Source organism: Stenella coeruleoalba (genome assembly GCF_951394435.1).
Source record: "Stenella coeruleoalba genome assembly, chromosome: 8".
In the NCBI taxonomy this organism is placed as follows: Eukaryota; Metazoa; Chordata; class Mammalia; order Artiodactyla; family Delphinidae; genus Stenella; species Stenella coeruleoalba.
Window position 1 is genome coordinate 47,261,268 of NC_137154.1, and position 23,338 is coordinate 47,284,605.

At 50.5% G+C, this 23,338-nt stretch overlaps 1 protein-coding gene across 3 annotated transcripts in view; it reads right to left on the reverse strand.

Annotated features, from left to right (window-relative positions):
• The window catches only part of PPFIBP2 (PPFIA binding protein 2), a 149,842-nt gene that overhangs the window by 14,842 nt on the left and 111,662 nt on the right, over positions 1-23,338 (reverse strand). For 2 of the 3 annotated variants that reach the window (XM_079930567.1, XM_079930565.1), the window contains 10 exons: positions 19,228-19,339; positions 16,614-16,675; positions 15,439-15,514; positions 14,197-14,300; positions 12,247-12,314; positions 10,639-10,696; positions 9,670-9,711; positions 5,717-5,855; positions 3,935-4,076; positions 3,135-3,263 (listed from right to left, as the gene is read on the reverse strand). In XM_079930567.1, coding sequence (XP_079786693.1) covers positions 3,135-3,263; positions 3,935-4,076; positions 5,717-5,855; positions 9,670-9,711; positions 10,639-10,696; positions 12,247-12,314; positions 14,197-14,300; positions 15,439-15,514; positions 16,614-16,675; positions 19,228-19,339 — 932 coding nt within the window. Of the gene's footprint in view, positions 1-3,134; positions 3,264-3,934; positions 4,077-4,505; positions 4,539-5,716; positions 5,856-9,669; positions 9,712-10,638; positions 10,697-12,246; positions 12,315-14,196; positions 14,301-15,438; positions 15,515-16,613; positions 16,676-19,227; positions 19,340-23,338 lie in introns of all 3 variants that reach the window. The other variant, XM_079930566.1, reaches the window with a different exon arrangement.

A 23,338-nucleotide genomic window follows, 5' to 3' on the forward strand; every position in this document is an offset into this window, starting at 1 on the left:
GGGATCCGGCCATGTGGCTTTCAAGACTTCAACATTACACTCTGCTTTCTCTTGGGGGAAAAAAACCTCTCTCACCACACACCAAAATAAATCCCCAAATAGATAACTTGTAAAGTTTTAAAAAATCACTTTTTTAAACTCATGGTTTAAAACCAGTTTTTTAAACAATCAGCAAAAAATTTTAAAACAAAATAATGAAAGAAATCACAAAGGAAAAGTTGATGAACTTCATTATACACAAACCTGAAAATTTCATATATCCAAGTAAAATTCTGCAACAAACCTAAAAAATGATTTGTTACAACTTTTAGATGTGGCTTAGTATCTTAATATGTAGAGAACAGATAGAAATCTATAAGAAAGATATTAAATAAAAGATATTAATAACTAAATAAAAATGGGCAAAAATGCACACAGTTCACAAAAGAAGAAATAAGATAACAAACATGTAAACTAAATAATAAAAATGTAATTTTTGGAGGTCTATAAAACTAGAACTTTAAACAAAAGCTGCAATAACAATGCTGACAAGGCTGTAGGTGCAGCAAGCACTCACTGCACAGCAGGGCCGACTAGAACGTAAATCAGCAAAATGGGGAGAAAATAAACAAATTTACTCTTATAACCTGAGAGAGAGTTCCTATGAAATGTCATTATCAAGTGTTATATTAAAAAACAACTGTTTCACTGGAAAAAACGGATTGGGGCTGGAGATTTTCAGTAACAACAGACTTCCTATAGGAATGTTGGTGACAAAATTTTTTTAAGGTTATACCTAAATATCTACACACTATAAATACCAGAGGACATTAGCATATAATTAGATCACATTTCTGTTTAAGAGTAATAAAAGCCTTTCCTTCCCACCAGCAAACTCATTTTTGTTACCGTAAGCAGAGTGGTGATAAACATACAGTCTCATCGGGCCTTCATTCCCATTCTCCTTGTCATCCATTGCTACTGTTTACAAAGCACAAAGACACCCCAACAAAGCAACCCTGTGGCTGAACTGCAGGTTCGCCTTCGGCAGAGAAGGTTCCCTACACTGGTTGCCCCATACCAAAGGGACTTCTGAGATGGTGGATGGGCCCTAAGGAAAAATACCTGAGGGTCTTAGAAAAGTTTTACACCCTGACCAGTGATTCCCCCTTCAAGAATCATTCCTAGGGCTTCCCTGGTGGCGCAGTGGTTGAGAGTCCACCTGCCGATGCAGGGGACGCGGGTTCGTGCCCCGGTCCGGGAGGATCCCACATGCCGCGGAGCGGCTGGGCCCGTGAGCCGTGGCCACTGAGCCTGCGCGTCCGGAGCCTGTACTCCGCAACGGGAGGGGCCACAACAGTGAGAGGCCCGTGTACCGCAAAAAAAAAAAAAAAAAAAAATCATTCCTAAAGAAAAGCCAGAAGTGGAACAAAAATCCATCACTCAAGCTCTGGTGGCTTTATTTCTTCATCTCAGAACCATCAGAAACACTCAGCCTGAGGCCAGAAGACTGCCAAGCAGATGAGAATTCTCTTTTCATGGACTACATGCATATGCTTCCTTTGGCTCATTTTCTCATGTCTCCGAGTTGGTCTCTGCCTTCTCAGACCATGTGCTTAGATTCTCTAGCCTCTAAAAGCTAACGTTTACTGAGCATTTTTTGCGACTAGAAGCGTAAACACCACTCCACGATCCTGGAGGAGCAGAACCAGGCGGCTACGCATCCTCAGGTTTCTCTGTAAGGCACCTGGAGGATGGATCTGGGGATGCTCGCCAAAGGTCCTGAGTGTGTGCCTGGGAGCTCCCGGCCAAGCCTAGGGGCCTGAGGGGAGCTGAGTGGGGAAGCGGGGTGCATCCGTGTGTACTCCCTTCTTTGGCGGGGGTCAGGTCGGTGAACGATACGCTGCACCAGGGAAGCATTCTTCCCCCTTCACTGGGATCTAGACTGTATGGTTTCTAGAATTAACACGTGAGTGGTGCACATCTTACTCAGTAATTACCTGCACTTGGCACTGGTATATGGCAGTCTTAGGGGGATGAAATTTAAGAGGGTTAAACTGTTCACTGTTTGGTTAGATTTAAAATGTCACAGTCCAATCCTGAGGGAGGCCCCCAGAAGCCTGACCTTGGCTGAGCAACTCAGACTTTAGGAGATATTCTGCTGGAGACAATGTATCGTGGGGATCATCTGATGGGAGCAGAGGGTGCAGAAAAGGGTTTCCCTGAGACGTAGGAGTAAAGATTCACTTGGGCAAGTCGGAAGGGAGGCACTCTTCTCAGAGCAGGGAGATCTGAGGAAGGGGGGTAAAGCTGGTGACTGGAGGGGGTCCACCAGGGCGATCTCTGGGAAAGTTTCATTACTGATGCTTTTTCATTAGGGCGTGATGGGAACAGTCATGCAAAACTTCCCATTTTGATCCCTTTACAACTCCCTCCAGTTAAGCCTTCAGGAAGGTGTGGTACAGTGTGTCATGAGGGATAAGGGCAGACTGGCACCCCGGCACCCTTCTGTAGAGGTCTGTGTGGAAGGAGGGGACCCCGCCCCAGAGGCAGGTGTTCTCTCCCCAGTCTCCCAGGGGAAGGTGACGCTTGAATGGCAGACAGCTGATACCAGGGTTAGATGTGCAGAAGCTCACATAATCCTCACAAGAACTTTCACAAATACTTGTTTTTGACACACCCCCCCCCCGCCCCCGTCCCACTTCAGAGATCAGAAAACTGAGGTATAGAGAAGTTACAGAACCCGGTTTAGGGCTCACTGCCAGGAAGTGGTTAAGCAGAGATTCCAACCCAGGTCTCTGACTCCAGCATCTGTGCTCTGAATGGCTGCAGCGGAGCCTCTCAACCTATCACGCCAAGGCCCTGCCCAGAGTGGACTGCAGATGTGCAGAGCTGCTGGGGTTCTCAGGGGGGCCGGAGCGCCACCTCCCGCCCCAGCACCTCTGGCTACAGGCAGCCTCTGCCTTTACCTCCGTGCACCTATAAATAAGCGTGAGCAACGTCCACACATGTCAAAGGGGAAAGGTCGAGAAGCTCTGCACTAGGGGGTCCTGCCTTCCACCTCTGGAGGCTCTGGGGCATCCAGCCCCCCTTCCCACTCCAGCGTAGCCAAGATTTTACACAGTTCCTTGGAGATGGACTGGAGGGAGCCTTACCTTTTCTGACCCTTGGGGTCTCTGGTCCTAGAGAGTCTTGGCCCTGCAGTTGCCCGGAATCCACCTCGTCGAAACTCGGCCACCCCTGGGGCATCGGTGTTGAAATTTCCTGACTGAGTTCTTCGGATTCTGTGTGGAGAGGAATCCGTGGAGACGTCAGAGGGCAGGCTGAAAGCCTGTAGTCAGTGCACGCCTCCCACACAGGGCCTCACGAGCCATAACGGGGCTCTGGGATGGAACCCCTGCCTCCCGGTGCTTCCCCAGAGGTCCAGCATCAAGACCTGTGACAGCTCCTTGGCCAGACCCAGCCTCAATTCTAACCCTGCCTCTGGGATTGGACCCCTCTCCCCGGGGGTCAAAGTGCAGGTTGCTGCCTGAGAGGAGGCCCCAGTTTCTGTCTTATTTCACAGACTCAGTCAGCAGGGCCAGAAAGGACTCATCTTTCTGTCCTCAAAGATTTCTTAAGACACAGACTGAGTCCTGCAGAGGAAGAAACTGGTCTCACCCATGTACCTCTCCAAAGCACATATGTAAGCTTCAGAGGATGTGCTTAGGGCCTGTGGGACGGAGGGATGCCTAAAGTGAATGACACGTAAGGCAACCGGCTGTATTTAATGGGCTCCTTTCATAGTTCTCCTTCTCTGGGCCCTAAAAAGTGATTCAAGGTCTCCTCTACACATAACCACTCTGTACTCACTGCTGTTCCGGCATCTAATTATACAGGGGGTTATGGAGGTGTTTTGCCCACTCGGGGACAATATTAATTCCAAGCAATATAATTACGGTCATCACCGACTTACTTTCCCCAGAATTTCTTGATGCCTTTGGGGCTCCGTTTACCATCTGGTGTCATGGGAGACTGGGGGCTGGACTCAGTGCCCGAGGACGTGGGTGAGAGGTCATTGACCACAGCAGTGTCATCCCAACCACTTTCTGTGTCTCCTGAGATTGAAAGAATGGAATGACATGTGAATGACAAGAAGGAACGTGACCTCTGTAAACCTTTTCCCTGAGCCTGGGCCAGCCCTTCAGTGGGAGTCAGGAAGTCTGCCCAGCTCTGCCTTTAGGACAGAGCTTTACAGCAAGATCTCAGAGACCAGCAGGGGCTCAGGCACACTCCAGGTTTTCTCTCTGGGGAGTTAGCGAGCTTAAGGTTTCAAATCTGGGTGAGCGAATGTCTTCAAATTCTAAGAGTTCGGAGTCCCAAAACTTGCAGGGTAACTCCAGCAAGGAGCTTCCTCTCTTTTCCCCCAGGGAGATGCGGGAATACAAGCAGGAGGGGGACGTGGCTGAATGTTCCGGAAAGGGAGGGTGTCACCGGAGGGAAATAAGGGAACCTCGCTCCCCACCTCACCTGGAAGGGTACAGTACCTAGCACGGGGGCACTGACACTCCGGCCACGATCTCCAGCCAACCAAGAAGCAGAGAAGCCACACGAAGAAGCAAGAGAGGCCAAAGTCCAGCCCAACAGAGTTATAGGGAAGCAAAGAAATAAACAAGAGTCATCAAGCAAGAGGGAAAAACTCAAACAGAAAGAAAACTAATCCCACGAGGAAGGATGGGGGTGAATGGTGACTGAGCCTGACCTACAGGGTCACGGCGGCGAGAGGCAGCCCTATGTGAGGGGACTGAATGCTCCTGGTGTCGCTTCCTGGCCGGTGAGGCATCCACGTGCGGGGAGGGGCGGGGGGCAGTGGGGACTGAATACACCGGGCCGCCCACTGCTCCTGTGTGGGTGCCAGAGCTCACTTAGATCAGACGAGAATGGTCCGAAGCCGCAGGAAGTCCACAGTCTGAGTGTCGCTAGGACATACTCATCTGGAGTTCCTGCAGCCAAAGGCAGGACTGGCCAAGGGCAGAAGCCAACCCTTAGTGGGGAAGCCGAGCCCTCCTCCGCCAGGGAGGAAGAGTCAGGGGGAGGGACGGCTCTGTCGGGACCAGAATGTTCCTCTCTGGGCCCCTCTGATCTGCTGCTGCTATTGGGGCGATACAGCCTACTGTGCAGAGCCCTCCCTTTCAGATGCTAAGCACCAGAAGGATACCTGGGGACTGACAGCCTTGCCCAGTGGCCAGATTCCACTTCTCTAAGGAAACGCTCTCCCTTGGAAGAGCACATGATATCATCCTATTCGTAATAGGGAGGCTGCAGAGAGGAAGGCGGAGACAGGAAAGAGATCAGGAGAACAGAGGAGGAGGGGGCAGGGCCGGGGAGGGGGAGGGGGGAGGGGGTGTCTAAGCGGGAGGGAAAGAGGAATGACGGGAAGGCCAGGAGCAGGTGGAGAGAGAAGGAAGACAGGAGGAGGGGCAATGGGGGTAGAGTAATTGCAGGTGGAAAGAAGGTGGGTACACACCCTGGTTCTCTTGGGCTCTGACGTGTTTCTGGCAGGAAACCTTGTGCCCAGACAGACAGCAATCACCTCTGGACGCGGGACCACACTGAGGTAGGACTTGTCCCATCCACCCGTGCCCACCCCCGTTCTCCAATTGTGGGCTATGGCGGGGGGTGCAGGGACCTCGTGCAACAGTGGAAATGCCAAGGCCGAGGCTCCAGAGGCCGCCAGGCCTGGCGCCTGGACACTCACTCAGCCTCAGCAGGCCGCTCCCTGCAGGGTCATGTGGGGAGGCAGTGGGAGAAGATCCGGCAGCCTCTCCGTTGGGCGTGGCTCCTGAAAGCTTCCCAGGTAACGTGGGGTACTTGTGCTCCACCAGGAAAGGGCCGTCCTATTGGAAGGAGAGGGAGAGAGAGCCTCAAACCCAGCTAGGAAATCTCTGGATGCAGAAACAACTCCCCGTTCTCTAAGAGCCATTTTTAAACTTAGGCCGACTCGAAGACCCCTCAAAAAGATTATTTATTCCAGGCGAGGAAATGGGATCAGAGCTCTGAGAAAGAAAGAAACTTGCCCAAAGCCACACAGTGAGATGGGGACAGAGTTGAGCCCACATCCAGGGCTGACTGCAGCCGAGTCCAAGCAGAAAGGGAAGCCTTTGCCATTTGGCCTCGCGCTCAGAGGCTCAAGGAATCAACAGCTGTGAACTACCCTTCAAGCGCTTTGAATACACAGACCAGAATTCCAATAAAAGCTTTACCTATGGGCTTCCCTGGTGGCGCAGTGGTTGAGAGTCCACCTGCCGATGCAGGGGACACGGGTTCGTGCCCCGGTCCGGGAAGATCCCACATGCTGCAGAGCGGCTGGGCCCGTGAGCCATGGACGCTGAGCCTGCGCGTCCGGAGCCTGTGCTCCACAACGGGAGAGGCCACAACAGTGAGAGGCCCGCGTACCACACACACACAAAAAAAGCTATACCTATTGCTTTATTGTACGTTTAGAATATATAATATTATCTATTACTTATATATTACGATGATAGTTATTTTGAAAAATAGCAGGTTAAGGTGAAGCAAGACGGTAAGCACACACTCGGGAGGTGTGAGCAGAAGCGGGCCAGAGGGCTACATGCCAGCACGGAGCTCCCCAGGAACTTAGGACCACAGTCTGCATGAGGTTCAGCCCCAGTGCAGTGGGCCCCGTGCTCGGACCCCAGCCACAGAAAGGGTCGCAAAGAAACAAGTTGATTTAAAGGGGAAGAAGAATGGCGCTTGTTTGGTCAAGAAGGATTTAATGGGCCGCCCTACATCCACAAACCTGAGGGAAACACAGCAGAATGCATTTGAGTGAAAAGAAAAGAGAAATCAAAGCAACGTTACCAAGGTAATCAACTGTGGATCGCTTAACCAGACCCAGAAGAAAAGTAGAAAAGAAGAAAGACAAAACCGATTTCAGAACTGACAAGTCAGTAAAGTAATGGGACACTTCAGTGATAGTAACATCTTCTTTTTGTTTTGTTATAAATTTATTTATTTATTTGGCTGTGTTGGGTCTTCATTGCTGTGTGCAGGCTTTCTCTAGTTGCCGCGAGCGAGGGCTACTCTTTGTTGCGGTGCATGGGCTTCTCGTTGCGGTGGCCTCTCTTTGTTGCGGAGCACGGGCTCTAGGCACACGGGCTGCAGTAGCTGTGGCACATGGGCTTAGTTGCTCCGTGCCATGTGGGATCTTCCCGGACCAGGGCTCTAACCTGTGTCCCCTGCATTAGCAGGCAGGTTCTTAACCACTGCGCCACCAGGGAAGTCCCCAGCGGCGACATCTTTTGAAGTTTCATTTAGTTAAAAGCCAAGTGCCCAATAAATTTCTGAATTCAGTTTGCTTATAAAGGCATGTCCTGGAAATTGTTTGAAATCCAATTCAGTCATTGAACACTGAATACTAATCCTCTATAAATCATCTCAGAAAGGAGAGATACGAGAATAGTGGGCTAAATTTTCAAAGGATTCTGAAGGAACTGGCTGGTGAAGTGGAAATAATTGGAACCGTAAAAGATGGAGACCACACAATTTTTAAATTCATGATGACCCATGAGGTACAGCTGAACCTGATCAGACCTGCGGTCAAGACCAACAGTATCCAAATACTAGCCCATGCCAGGGCTGCTTCATAACCACCTGGGACACTTGTAAATATACATTCCCAGGGCCCAACCGCACCCATGAATCAGCCCCTCTGGCAGGGCACCCCGGGAGTCTGTGCTTTTAAAATGAATCTCAGATTACTCTGACGCACAGTCAGGCCCGGGAACCACTGATGGTGGGAAGGCAGAATTCAAAAAGTTTCGAGAACTGAAGGGCATGCCTCCCAGCTCCATATTATACAGGAGATGTGGGAGTGGGGAGGGCTCAGGAACAGATCTCCTGTTGCATCATCACACAGGCCTCCCTAAGACAGGGCAGAGACAACCAAGGCCTCCCATGTGGGCTGCCTTGGGAGGTCGCTGAGGAACTGAGATATAAAGAGGGCAGAGCCTCCTGTAAGGCGGGCTTCAAAGGCGGCCCAGACCTGTGAGAAAGACGATGAAAGGAACCAAGGGCAACAGAAAGGGCTCTCTCTCAGCTCTGCTCGGCCAAGAAGAGAAGCTAGGAAGGAAGGACTCACTGCTGGAGAAAGGGGTGCAACATCGGAACACGACACAGAGGAAACAAATGCTTGAGGTCGGTTCTGCGCCTGCAGTCCCTGAGAAGAATAACCCTGGTTACAGGAGTGGGGGATGGAAATCTCAGGCAGGGAGCAGATGTGGCTGGTGACCCAGCTGCCCTAAAACAGCACAGAGGTAGCACACCTGAGCGGGAAGACCCCAGGCTGCGAGTCAGACCGACTCGGGCCAAACCCTCACTCTCTTGAGGCCCTCAGAACCTCAGTTTTATTGTTTCTAAATAAAGAATAATAATAAACAACTCCTGCCTCTGGCCTAGCACACGAGGACAGAACTAAACAGAGGCGCAGAGAATTACCCTTTGCCCAGGGTCTGGAGCGACAGCAGTAACCACGACCCCAGTCCCTGGAGCGAGGCGTGCACGGGGCAGACCCCGTCTACAATATTAGGCTCAAGTGTGGCCCAGGGCACGACACAGAGCACGCAGCGAGGACCAAGTGCTCGTCCTGAGGTGACAGAATAGGAACTTGAAGGGCTTCTGCCCTGTGCACGTGAGAAGATGGTAGCTCAGAGAGGGGCTGAGGGACTCCAGTTCTAGAGCTGTGAGGAGCAGGGGAGACGGACTCACTCCACGGACTCCACAGCGAGAGCCGAGCCACAGATGCTCCTTCTAGGGAAGCCCAGAGATGGATCTAACAGACAGAGCTGGAAGAGAACACAGGGGCTGTCTTACAATGTCATGAGCTCTCGGTCACAGAAAGCAAGGGCCAGACACCCATGTGAGGGGACGCTACAGAAGGATCCCTGCACCTGAGGCTGAGTGTGCTCCTGGGTTGTTTGTTTGTTTTAATTATTTATCTTTGGCTGCGTTGGGTCTTCGTTGCTGCGTGCGGGCTTTCTCTAGTTGCGGCGAGTGGGGGCTACTCTTCGTTGCGGTGCATGGGCTTCTCATTGCAGTGGCTTCCCTTGTTGCAGAGCACTGGCTCTAGGCGCGTGAGCCTCAGCAGTCGTGGCTCATGGGCTCAGTAGTTGTGGCTCGCGGGCTCTAGAGCGCAGGCTCAGTAGTTGTGGCGCATGGACTTAGCTGCTCCGCGGCATGTGGGATCTTCTCGGACCCGTGTCCCCTCCATTGGCAGGCGGATTCTTAACCACTGTGCCACCAGGGAAGTGCTCCTGGGTTTTTTAAATCATGACTTATCAGCGCAGAAAGGATGAGAGCTGTCATATTCCTCTACTTGTGTGCTGAGATCATAATATCCCCCTTCCCAGAGATCAGATCTACTTTGCCTTGTCAAAGAGGAATTATCAGAGCCTATAAGATGGAGGAGATGATAAGAAATCCTATCCCACAGATAATAGAGATGAAAGCACAGGATCCAGCTGGGTGCACAATAAAAAGAAAACAGGAGAGGAAGTTTCGTCGTTCCTGTCACCCTGATACCCCTTACGGTTAACATATCGTAAGGTTACCAGAGCTGTAACTTGCTAAGTGAAAAGCCTCTGGCAAACAGCACAAGCTCACATAGACGAAAGGGACATGCGGTTAATGTACCTTGGGTTCTACCACTGGGGACAGCTGGTTCCCACCGACGCACTATGGGATGGCAAGGAGGATTTCAGTTATGTGGAGAAAAGGAGAACTGCGTTAGTCACAACGGCAACTCAGGGCCACCTGCCTGCCTGAACCTGCCAGGCTCACCCCTCCCTCCCCGTCTTTATGTCAGATCATCACCATCCGTGGAGGAAACACAGGTCACTGTCCGACCTCGTGGACACATGTCCCCGGGCAGCTGCCAGCAATCTGACTGGGGGAGCGAGAGGCACGTGATCGTGGGAGCAAAGCCACTGCCAGCTCCATCCTTCCTGGTTTTCTACTGTATCACCAGGGAGTCTGGCGTACTGCTGGACATCAAGGGATCTATGCGGCAAGGTCACTGAAGGTTGTCTATAGGGCAGGACCCCTGCATCTTCAATGACCTTGCTGCTCAAGAGCCTGTGACCCCCCCCTTCAGCATGGGGGTTACCCACCTGGTCAGGGGCCACAAAGCCCTCCTCATGCCTTTCTAGACTCCTTAAAAAGCTTCCTCTCCAATCTACTTTATCCCATAACCCACCCCCGGGGTCTCCTTTATCACATTATGTCCTCATTCAAAATCTGTGCAACACTCCCAAGTGCCCTGGAGAAACAGGGCCCGGATTCGAGATGTCCTCTGGCTCCATCTGACTCGTGGCTCTGACCTTACTCCCTCCTACTCCGCGCCGTTTCCCCTGCCCATGCCCACCTCAGCGTCTTCTCTCACCAGCTCTAGGTAGCGTGTCCTGACTTGCCCTGCCTCTAGGATGCCTTGGGCTGCACTGCACCTGAACATTTTCTCAGAATGTTCCTGTAATTCCTGCCTGCCCAGCAAACTTGATAAAAGCTTGCACGAGGTAGGGACAGCACCCAGCCTGTGTATCCCAGCACTGTGCTGGGCACAAAGAAATAACTCAGACATCTTTATGGATAGACTGATGGGCTGACCTTATCCACAGATTCACTTCTCAGGTCTTCGAGACTACAGGAGAGTTTTTTCTGAGCCCTGGAAAAACACAAAAGAAAGTCAATAAGGAAACAGTAACTGGAGAAGGAGGTACGTGGTATCATTCGCGCAGAGGACACTTCAAATGTTTAACTGGTAGTCTATCTTGGGCTTAGGGTCAAGGGCAGGAAAAAAACAAAATACCCTCTCATCATAACCATTACACGATGAGAACGGCCCACTTTGGGGATGGCCTGGTCTGATAATGTCTTGGTGAGGGCATGAGAGCATCACCGAAATCCAAATCAAAAGTCCTTGGCATTCCTCAAAAAACCCGAATACATGCAATTCAGTGGCATCGGTGGGAGCTGGCTGTTGTGTGGTCATAAAAGAAGGCCAACGTCTGTGGAGTCAAAAGCCAATACTGCCTTGTCTGTGAGTCTGACAGTAACCCAGCGAGGGAGGTGGTGCCGCCTTGGAGTGGAGACGAGCGCATCAGCCACAGCTCCAAAGCGTCACCTGCTAGGATCCTTCAACCCTCTGCTCTGTCTCTGTATGCCCTGAGCAGTCTGCTCAGAGGAATTTGCTTTCTCCGGGGCTATTGTGCAGAGAAGGGCACCAACTGGATAGAGGAGAGGCGACAGGGTTACCTTGTGTCAATTCTCCTGGGCAGTGATATTTCTCAGTTCATATGAATAAAGCAGCATCTGTTAGTACATTCGTCTCTTGTGAGTCTGGTCAGTGTGGGTCACTCAGTGCCGACTTCTGAGTGAACTCATCAACCAAATTTCTTCTGCAAAACTAAGGACTGGCCAGTGGCCCTCCTTGACGCTGCCGTTTTCCCCTGAGGCTAAAGGCTCAGGGAACAGTGGCTTTCTGGAAATGGGGGTCAGAGTGCACAGGCTTCAGACCTCTGAAGACTCAGTGCCCGTCTGGGGAAGCTCCCACCACGTTTGCGGCTGTCTTCCCCAGATACCTAGGCTGAAAGGCAGCCTGCTCTCGGCAGCAAAGCTCCAGATCCCTGTAACCTGGAAATGTGTTCTAAAGAGCTGATGTAGGGAACTGGAGATAGGTTCATTTTCGAGGGAACCAGTCAGGTGGCAGCGAAGTGACCCCACAGGCCAGCCTGTGATAAGCTCATTGCTATGTGAAGCTTCCCCAAAGCAACCGGACCAACTTCCCTGCGAGGAGAAATGGTCCTCCGTGGAGAATGTGGATTGTCACAGGGCTAGATTCCCTGAGAGCAGGAAGGACGTTCCAGAGGGGCTGACGGGAATGACAGGCACACCTCACGAGATGCTCTGAAGAACCACTAGGGGGCACAGATGAGGTGCAGCCACCTCTTCTCAGAGGCCCCAACCCCTGGCCAAGTCTTTTCTCAGTGACAACGACCCGGACCTTCAGCCTGTGGGAAGGGAAGGCCCTCTGTGGCCAGGGCAGGTAGGCAAGGTTCATGACTGCTCCAGCATTTTGGCCCTGGTGACCACTGCTGGGGCCAAAAGGGAGGACAGGTGTGCTCAGGACATGGTGGCTGTGCTCACTGCCACGTCTGGAGCCCCGAGAGGGGCCTGAGAGCACAGTGGCTCCACGGAGGTGCTTGGGCCTCCTACCTGGTTTCCAGTGATTTCTGCGGTAGCGGGGGTGGTCCCGCCGTGGGAGAGCTACCTCTTGGAGATACCTGCACCGGAAACGGAAGAGTCACTGGACAGATACTGTTTGGAGACTACGCACCATCCTTTCCCGTTTTTTGGACAATTCCTCTTGGGGAGTTACATCTCCACCCCTGGTGGCTACATCAATTCCAATGCCTTGCTTTTTTAAGATGCCAAAAAGGAAGACATACTGGAAAAGACCAGGCGCGTTCAGGGTGGTATGGCTGTAGACAAGGAGGAAGGTATACTGAACAACCTTGGCCAACTTGCCTCTCCTTCCAGGGCCTAAGTTCACATTCTAGCAGTAGAGTCCTGACAAGTCAGTCCTGAGACCTGAATCCCTGGCTGCCCCTGCCTTTTCTGAGCTTGGTTCTCCAGCTTTTCCTTTCATTCAGTGAGCCACTGCACACCCTCTTAAAAACATTCCTTGTTGGCAAAGGTCAGCCGGAGTCGATTTCTGCTGGCAATGAGCAACTCTGTAATTCGTATAGTCAATCAACAAACACGAGCAACATCTACTGCCTACCAGGCCCTGTGCTGGGTGTGGGGCAAGCACTGCCCACATCAGGGAGTCAGGTAAGTTAATTAGGATGAAAGAGCAATGCAACATGTCCCTCTGATACCAATACCTATAATATAATATGGGGATAAAGGGGAGGGAGAGGATCCTTCTTGTTGGTGGGAAGGTTAGGAAGGCTTCAGAGGGGAGAACACTTGAGCTGAATCTTGAGAAATGAGAATGAGCTTAGCAAGGAGGCCAGAAAGGCAAGAGTATCAAGGGTGGAATGAACGTGAGCTAATCTGGTGGAAGATAAGGACACAATTTGATGTCTTTCCTGTCTGCAAGGGCTGCCTCTATTCTCTAGATCCCAGTATCTTTTTGGTCTACCATAGGAAGAACCCTGGCATCATAGTATGTAAGTTATTAAACGCCTGGGCTTTTGTGTTCAAGTCCAAGTTCTGCCATCTACTTGCTGGGTGACCTAGAGCAGATTACTTACCTTCTCTGAGCCTCAGCTGCAACACAATAAAAGAATCCCAAAGGGGTCATGAGGAGTAAATGAGGTGAGTCACGTGCAGTGCTCATCACAGGGACCACCCAGAGGTACTGGGCATCAGTTACTGCTATCATTGCCAGCAATCTGGGATGCCTGCTCTGACTACATAACTGGGCCACCGGGAGACACTTTTGCTCCTCCCTTAATTAAAAGGGTTGAGTTGGACCGCTAAGATCCTTTTTATTGTGACTGTTCTGGAGTTTCAAGAACCTTTTGGATCCTGGGCTGAAACCCCTTCTTCATCTGAGATCTGTATCTATGAGTTAATTTGCCTACGTGTATCTAGACTAAGTCCAGAGAGGTTCATAGAACTGGATCAAATTTTAAACAAGAAAAAAGGAAATCTGTATGCTGGTTATAGGGGCGGGACGTCGTCTGTGAAATAGGAATGTATCACTTCAAAAATTCAGCTATCCCTCCAAATGAGCAATATGCATTCATTCATTCATTCAACAAATATCTGTTGAATCCTACTGGGTACCAGGCATCACTGCAGATCCTGGAGAGTCAGTGGTAAATAAAACAAAGAACACCTTTGGTCTAGGCTTATAGTCCAGAGAGGAAAGGCAAAAATAAGCAAGGAAACCAGTTAAAAAAGAAAATTCCTATCCTGGGAAGTCCAGTATCCACTATGCTGTCCCTCCCAATGGGAACACAGGCCCTGACTGCTCCCCAGCCTCAGTGCTCTTCCCAAGGCCTCGGGGGCTAACTCCATTGATTTAATTTTTTCTACCTGTCAAGACTTACACCTGAGACATACCTGACGGGTACCTGATTAGATCCTCCCCCAGGCCCAGGGTAAGCTCCTGGGGCCTGCTGAAACCCCACATCATGACCGGAAACACAGTACCTCTGGTTTAAAAAGTTCTTCAGGGCCTTTATTTGCAGTGTTCCAGTTTCTGAAACCTCCCTCCAGTTCTTCCTCATTGATTGAGAGAGTTCTTTCTGAAGGCCCTGGAAGCATTAACGCAGAAGAGATAATTACTACCACGTGACTTGTTTAGAAACCTATAATTGTACCACAAAATCCTAACGTTGTTTCTCCTTCATTAAGAAGGACAAAGAGGGACTTCCCTGGTGGTGCAGTGGTTAGGAATCCGCCTGCCAATGCAGGGGACACGGGTTCGAGCCCTGGTCCGGGAAGATCCCACGTGCCGCGGAGCAACTAAGCCTGTGCGCCGCAACTACTGAGCCTGCGCTCTAGAGCCCGCAAGCCACAACTACTGAGCCCTCGTGCCACAACTACTGAAGCCTGTGTGCCTAAAGCCCGCGCTCCGCAACAAGAGAAGCCACCGCAATGAGAAGCCCATGCGCCACAACTACTGAGCCTGTGCTCTAGAGCCTGCGAGCCACAACTACTGAAGCCTGTGTGCCTAGAGCCCGTGCTCTGCAACAAGAGAAGCCACCGCAATGAGAAGCCCGCGCACCGCAACGAAGAGTAGCCCCCGCTCACTGCAACTAGAGAAAGCCCACGTGCAGCAACGAAGACCCAACGCAGCCAAAAATAAATAAATTTATATTAAAAAAAAGACAAAGAAAAACATAAAGGGACATTAAAAGTGTGATTCAGAAGATTCTTCAGGGCAACACAAACAGCTCTCACTGTGCTGTGACTTCCTATGGGAACCCAGGTACCCGGCAACTCAAAGAAGGTTCCCCAAGTGTCCTGGCGTCTGCTGGGGAAGCTTTTAGATTCTCCAGGAGGTGGGGAGGCTCTAATCCCCAACGAGGGTATTAAGCTGCCTTCGGATCCAGGTTTGACTGCCCTCACTGCCTCTAAGAGGTGTCCCGGGCAGATGCGTAGATCTTCCAAGGGTAGGGATCGCCAATGGCTCGAGTTGAAGGCTGTCTTTCCTTGGCGATCTGGGTAGCTCCTGGAAGCTCTGAACTGACTCTGCCATTTGCCACAGCTTCTGGCAAGCAACGGCTGCCAGTGTCCCCCCACCCAGGGCAGTCTAACCAGCTCCATTCTCCAGCAGAGCATTTCTCCAAATGAAGATGAGGACTCTTCTGGCAGGTCTGCCCCTGGATTTAACACCGTAGAGATGGGATATGTGGGGGAGAAAATGGCAAAGCTCCCCCTTGCTCTTACCTTGAGTCGCCATCACGATCTCCTTCACCCTTCGGTACTGGTTTAACAGCCCAGTAAGCTCCTCTATCCGACGGTCCTGTCACAGGACAAGACAGATTTCTAGGTAAACAACACCACTGGCACCTGGCGATTTCATCTGGGGGCCCTGGCTGTGTTCTGGGCACACTGAGAAGAAATGCTATGTGGAAGCCATAGAATATTCCAAAGGGAAACACAGTGTCCAGGCCCTGGGTTCTCAGTGGTCTACCTCCTGAGCAGCTGCAAGCACTCTTGCCTATACCTGAAGGCTACGAGTCCAATCTCTAGTCATAAAACACTCCCTGTTCGATACAGCCTTCGAGGGGCTCAAACATTTCCCGAAGCAGGAAACTCATTGTCTTCCTACCCTCCTGACATAGCCATTGAAATCTGCCTCCTAGTCCGAGTATTGTCCTCTGCAGCTATGTGGGAAAAAAAAAAAAAAAAGACTAAAATAAAGCTGTCGTATTTCTCTCAAAACTCTCACTTGCTCCGTAGGAGGCTGAAATTCCTTACGCAATAGAGGAAATTCCCAGAGGAGATCATTTCTTTCAGCAAAGGCTGGGGACTTGGGGAGGCCACACAGATTTCAGAGCTAGATAAACTTGGGTATGACCCTGGCTCTGCTATCTACTGTTACCTGACCTTGGGCAAACCTACATTAGCACTTTGAGTATGTTTCCTCGTCTGTAATATGCAGGGCTGTGATCCTTAGAGCTGATGTTTTTGCCAGACAGGTGCTCTCTAGTTACGGAGGTGGCTATTTTATGATTATGCATCACCAGTTACGATGGGTCTATCACCAGATCATGAACGTGGGAGACTGGTGAACCGTTCTTGAGTTTTGCTAGTAGTCTGAGCAGCAGCTATGATATTGGCAGTAACCTCAGTGGTATTTTTTTTCCCTACACCTGCATGAACAGGAATGGCTTTATTCTGCCTTTGGGAGATGCCATTTAGGCAAAGCTCCCAGGCATCAAAGCCAAAAACAGGTGGCTGAGCCATGTGTCTAGGAGGCAGAGGCCATTCTTCTGACACTTCCCTGAGTCGGTGGTCTGATGGGCACAGCCCTGTCCAAAATATCAGAGACTAATAGGACCAAACAGAACCAGGAATGTCAGCAGGGAAAGGGCAGGGCCGCTCCATGGCCATCTTACCTTATCTTCATTGGCAACAAGCAAAGTTTCCATCCCCATTTTCAGACGTTGGATTTCTTGGTCTAAAAGAATTTAGGTATAGGAAGATTTACTTACGTAAATGCAGACAACTATTCCCACCTGCTAAGATGCTAAGATTTTCCATATGAATAAGTTACACGTGGCTCCCTACTTCTTTAAAGAGCCCATGATGGTGTCTGGCATAGAGTCAGTCTCATTACATATCTGTTGGACTATTAAACGAATGAACCTACTATTTTGTCTTCTCTTTAGAGACATTTGTGGGGAAAAAACAAAATGCCATTGATTCAAGGGTGACACAGAGGAACCCCCAAATCTTTCACAACTGACATCCCACAAGGAAACAGACATTTATCCTCTATGACTTGAGTAGGCATGTACCTGGGCGGCTGCTAACTAGTTTTAGAGAGAATCACACTGTCCCGTGGATTGTAGCAGAAGAGAATTTAAAATGAGAAAAAAAAGGAAGCCTATAGCTGAACAGAGACAGGGCAAGAATGATTATGTAAACAAGAGTCAGGTACTTGGCTCAATTTAGAAGGTCACAGTCGGAATCGACTAACAGTGTTTAGCTGGATCTATAAGCATGTTAAAACAAACGCTACTGTTAAGGAAAGCACTCTTAGTTCATCATAAGCCTACAGAATTTCTCTATGGGCCAAGGGATCTTTGTAAGTCTGTGGTGGACAACACACTGCCTTCTCTCACCTTGGCCCCAAGAGACTCTCTCGAATTCTTCCCAAACTAGTCTGGAGAGCCAGGTCAAAGGCTAAAGCCTAAAGGAGCTGGGGGTCTTTCTGCCCAACATGTGGAGGTCTAAGAATTAACCCATAGCTAGTTTTTCCAAGTAAAGCCCTATAGCTGTCCCCAGATTGGGTACTACAGAGAATAGGGATGTCTACGTGAGAGAAATACAGCAGACAAGGGGACAAAAATAGGTATAGTCACCCCATCTCCTTTCGGGATGCTTGCTACAGCCGGCAAGAATAGGAAGAACGGATTTAGGACTTTGTGTAACTAGTTGTAGGGATTCAGCTTCAGAGGGAGGTGCAGAGTGCTGTTCACTATCTTAGGCTCTTGACGGCTAAAGATCAGCTTGGAAACCCAGTCTGTGGAGGGGAGGGCAGTAAACTCCAGACGAAGGCTGGCAAACCTCGATGCCTTGGGCAGGACGCAGCCAGAGCAAGGCCCCGAGCACCAGCTCCAGGAGGCGCCTGGTGATGGAATGCGGTGGGGCCTGGAAGGCGAGGCCTGTGGGGAAGCACAGAGTGCAGGGGAAGCCTGCCTGGCCCACAAGTCAGGGCCTGGGGAGCTCTCTATGCAAGTTTAGCATCACAGACAGTCTAGAGTATCTCAGGGGTCTCCGGTCTCCACATTAAGCCATGGCAAGTAGGTGACATACTCAGTGGCTTGAGAAGACAAAGGCTGGCAGAGGGATGAGCACATGGGTCACTAATTTCCTCCTCCCGCCTAAGCCATTGTTTCAGGGCTGCACAGCTTCCCCACCCTCGCCAGGGATCCAAGCTAAGTGGTGCTGGTGCCGAGGCCCAGCTGCAACTGTAGTGGGGCTAGTTCACAGGGCTCCCCAGCACTGCTCTGCAGCCTGGGGGCCAGAGGAGAAGCTGGAGGGCGTGTGATCATTTTGTGTATAAGGCAAATAGCTGTAAATATCAAATACGCATTAAGAATACTTGAGGATTTAGTCTCTATTTTTAATCAGCAAGACTTGAACTCCTCAGGGACCATTCACCATCCTTTCACTTATTCAATAAATATTTCTTAGGAGCCATGGGCTGAATGCCATGTGAAGCTCTGTGGATATGGTCTCAAATAAGAGACACAGTCACTGCCCCAGAAGGAGGATGACAGTCTATATAAGACCTCACAAAATACAACACTGATCAATTACAATAAGTACTATGAAAGAAAAAGAGTGCTGAGCTTGAGAAAAATGGGGGCACCTAGTTGAGGTAGGGTGGCCAGGAAAGGTCTTCCTGAGAGGTAACATTTAAGTTGAGATCCAAAGGATGGGAAATAACGCATCTGTTTCTGTAACCTCAGGCTCTTATGTGAGTACCAGGCAGGGCTCCATTCAACGACTGAGTGAACTGCTAAAGCCTCTTCTTCGGTAATAACACAAAGACAAGTCCTTTCAATTAAGGGAAAGAGTAAAAGCCCCAGAGGCAGCTGCACAGAGAGCTTCAATGGTCAGAGTGCATCTGAGAAAAGCCTTCAGAGCTGAGTCCTCCGGACAGGGGAGGGGTTCACGGTAATGATTCCACTGAGTCCTCCGAACAGGGGAGGGGTTCATGGTAATGATTCCACTGAGTCCTCCGGACAGGGGAGGGGTTCATGGTAATGATTCCACTGAGTCCTCCGGACAGGGGAGGGGTTCATGGTAATGATTCCACAACAGAGCTGGGCTTTATAGGCCCATGCGTGCACACATGAACACACACACGTACGTACGTACGTGCACATTTCATGCCTCCTCACACAGCAGTACACACACCCAGAGACACACATGCCCACTTATAAGAGAGGGCCCAGGGCCAAAGGGCAAACTGCATTCGGTCACAGTCAGCCCAGTTACCTTTCTCTGCATGGTCATTGTGCAGAGCTGCAGTCCGGGAGAGCTGACTGTGCAGACGCTCAATTTCTGCATCCTTCAGGGCTACCTGCTCTTGCAGCTGGGCTACCTCAGCCTGGAAGAGAAAAAGCCATCCTACCAGCTCAGAGGGACTACCAGACCATGACAAAATACCTCAAGTCAGAGCCCAGGGCCAGTGGGTCCAAGGACACATTAGGAAGTTAGGAGCAAAGCTGCCAGAGGTGAGCAGTGAGAGGTGTTCACCGCCCTCCCCACAAGGTGGAGCTCTGCGGAATGAACGCGCTCTTCCTGGCCACTGAGGACATGCCCGTGGCCCTGGCCATCCACCTGCTCTTTCTCCTGCATCCTCCTGCCTGACCAGGCTCTTTCCCTCCCATGCCTTCTGCAGCCAAAATAAGTCAGAGGCCTGAGGAGGTGGGAACGTGCTCAATGGGAGGGCTGCCCTTGGTCCAAAGATGGATATTCTCTTTCTGGACACGGTCTTCCTTCTCCCAAGATATTCTGCAGTAGCATGTCCGTAAACCACTGTAACAAGTACGTTCATCTTTCGTTTTTCCACCCCATACAGGAAATACAGTGGAAATCAATCGCTACTAGTAGACAATGAGTGAGCCAAGAGTTCCCTCCCTCAAACTCTCCCACCCTGAATGCACAGCCACAGCCTCTGCCCAACCTCAGACATCTATGCTCCTTTACCCAAATGAAATTACATGCAAGCATTGCATACAGCATTCAGGTGTGCTGAGTGACGTACTTTTGTAAATCAACACAGGCGCACACACACATTCACGTGGGCAGCAGCACTGGGTGGTTCCCAAGTCTCTACCAGCAGATTAAACTGCACACGTAACAGCAAGCCAGGTGGTCCCTGTGCTCCCATACTGATTAGAAGGTCAGAACTGGGTAGGTCCCGTCCTGAGAGGCACGCTGGCTTTGGAGTTAAACTTGGATTCTCTCATTTCCTAGTTGGGTAAGTGGTTTAACATTTCTGAGTCTTGGTTCATCTATAAAACCAGGAAAACAGCATTTAGCACATGGGGCTGCAATAAGGAGTAAATGTAGTAAGGGTTATGAACAACTTAGTCTCATGCTCGGTAGATAGTAAGTCCTCAATAAATGCCACTTCTGTTGCTGCTCTCATCCTACTCCTTCCCTTATGGATAACTAGCTAGTGCTCTGAGCATCACACCAGACTAAGAGGGGCTTCCCTGGTGGCACAGTGGTTAAGAGTCCGCCTGCCAATGTAGAGGACACGGGTTCGATCTCTGGTCCAGGAGGATCCCACATGCTGCGGAGCAACTAAGACCGTGTGCCACAACTACTGAGCCTGCACTCTGGAGCCCGTGAGCCATAACTACTGAAGCCCGTGCGCCACAACTGCTGAGCCCATGCGCCACAACTACTGAGCCCATGCGCCACAACTACTGAAGCCCGTCTGCCTACAGCCTGTGCTCCGCAACAAGCCAAGCCACCACAGTGAGAAGCCTGCGCACCGCAATGAAGAGGGGCCCCCATTGCTGCAACTAGAGAAAGCCCACGTGCAGCAACGAAGACCCAACTCAGCCAAAAATAAATAAATAAAATAAAATCTATAAAAAAGAAAAAAACAAAACAGACTAAGAAAGGGGGTGAGAACCAACTCCCAGCCAGTCAACGGCACACACAGCAGAAGCTTCTACTCTGGGCACCCGCCCCCCATGTGGTAGCCCAGTCGGGCCCCACCTTTATTCTGCAAGGTTACGGTATGGGCTCGTCCTATCCCGAGGCCATTTTTGAACAAGTCAAGTAATCAAATGAGCACTGGTCCTGTTGGCGGCCCTTCCACCCAACAGGCCTGTGTTCATCTTCAGGACACACGGGCTGAGAGCCTACTCTCCATCGCCCCATGCTCACTGCGTTCTTACATCAACCCTCACGCAATCCTCACAGGAAACCATGGGAGGAAGCAGTACCCCTGCATGTCACCGGGGTGAAAACAGGATTAGGGAAGGATTCGACTCCCAAGTCACAGAGCTATTCAGCGACCAGGCCAGGACGTGAACCCTGCCTGCTCGAAAGCCAGGGCTCCACCCAGCCTAGGCTGCCTGCAGCTGAGTTAATAGCACAGATGAGGGCTCCTCGTATGGGGAGAGGGCTCCCTGAGCCCGCCTCAAGGTTCTGGACAAACCTTCCCTAACATCCCCAAAATGGGCCCATGTAAAAACAAAGAGGTGGCAAAGGGGTGGGTTTCCTTACCCAAAGTCCCTACAGAGCACTGTCCTTTGCTTGGTTTCCACCCACAGAGGACAGAGAGCTGGGTCCTGCTGTACCAAACGGCTTGCAGAGACTCGCGGCCACGGGCAGCTTTGCACAGCTAACCCAGGGCCTTGGAGCCCATGGGCTTACGATTGATGGCGACAGTGGCTTCTGAAAATATTAGCCTTGGGACTCAATCCAAATGCCTCTCATTTCTACAAGGGCCAGAATATTCTTGGAAGATATTCTCTTAACTTTTCTTGCACCTTCCACACCCATTTCTCCCCTTCCCTGTAGACAGGGTGAGAGCTGTTAGGAATCCGGATGCCCGATTCTTGTCTGCGGGCCCCACAGTGGACACCAGTGATGAGATGCTATCAAGGCAGAGCCCAGGCTCTTCTTCTGAGGCCTGCCTCTGGGTGAAGTCATTTATTTACAACTCTACAGACCAAGTGGCTGGGCCCAATCTCCCATGTGCCCATTTTCACAGAATAGGCCAGAAATGACAGGTCCTCTCTTACGCTGAGAAAGGTATCTGTCCCTAAGCTGGGAAGTCTACCACAGCCCAGAGGCCGTGCACCATGGCCACTGAGGCTGGAGCTGTGTGGTGAAAGGCCTGGGACAAAGCCAGGCAGAGATGGGGGCTCTGCCTCCCTGCAGATCCTGGGCCTTATTAAACCCAGGGACCCCGCCCTACCGCCGCTGCACCGAAAGATGAAGCACACTGACGGACTGAGAAGCTTTACACAGAAAATGGAAGAACTTTCAAAAACAAGGCAGGTTTCAACTGCAGGGAATTAGGATGACAGAGGGAAAAGGGCATGAGTTTTGGAATGACACAGATCCAGACCAGAACCTCACCTTGGCCACTCTGAGCCTCAGTTTCCCCACCAGGAAAACGAGGACAATAAATCAATAGACCTCGCTGGGCTATTTTATGGACCAAATGAGAAAATGTGTACAAAGGGCTGGACCCATTCTGGCACACAGGAGGGTCTCCAGACGTGGTGGTTATTAAATAATCCACAGTATCTCAAAGGTCTACATGCCAAGGCGAAGCGCTTAGGTGATTCAAACGAGTTGTTTGGTTTTATAATAGAAGGTGGAGTGTACAACTTCAAAGGTTTCACCAAGACAGGACTCGCTTGAGGGGACCGTGGGGATGGAAGGTTCTGAGCTTTTAGAGAACTGGTGCTCCTAGAACTGGGGGGTGTGAAGCACAGTGCACACAAGGGGACACGTAGATAAGAACAGAGCAGTAGATGATCAAGCAGATTGTCTAGCGCTGGAGCTGACTAGCTGTAAGATCTTGGGAAAGTTGCCTAACTACTCTGTGCCTCAGTTTCCTCATCTGTAAAACAGTTGAGAAAATTACATTTATGCAATAGAATATTATACAGACATCAACATCATGTTCGGAGTTTTCTAATAGCATGGTATAAAATTGTGTATAAATTATCAACATCAAAATTAAGAGAGAGAGAGACCCCAAAAAGAGAAATGCCTGGAAGGAAATATTAATAGTGGTAGCTCCTGGGCAGTTTACGAATGATTTTTATTCTTTTAAATTTTTGTGGTTTAAAATTATCTATAACGGTTATTGTTTTTAGAATCATTTAAAGGTATAGAAAAAATAAAACTGAAAGTACAAACTAGATGTTAAGAAAACTCTAAGAAGTAAAGATGAAGATGCCTACAGGACCATGTGGTAACACCTGTGGGTGGCGCTGCAGAGCTCTCAGTGGAAAGGCAGGCGTGCACCCACCCACCAGAGGGAGCCTGGCCAGCTCCTCAGGCGGAAAAACTGCTTCAGGGTTTTAGAGCTTCCCGCCCCCAACCCCAAAGCGTTAGGCTTCTG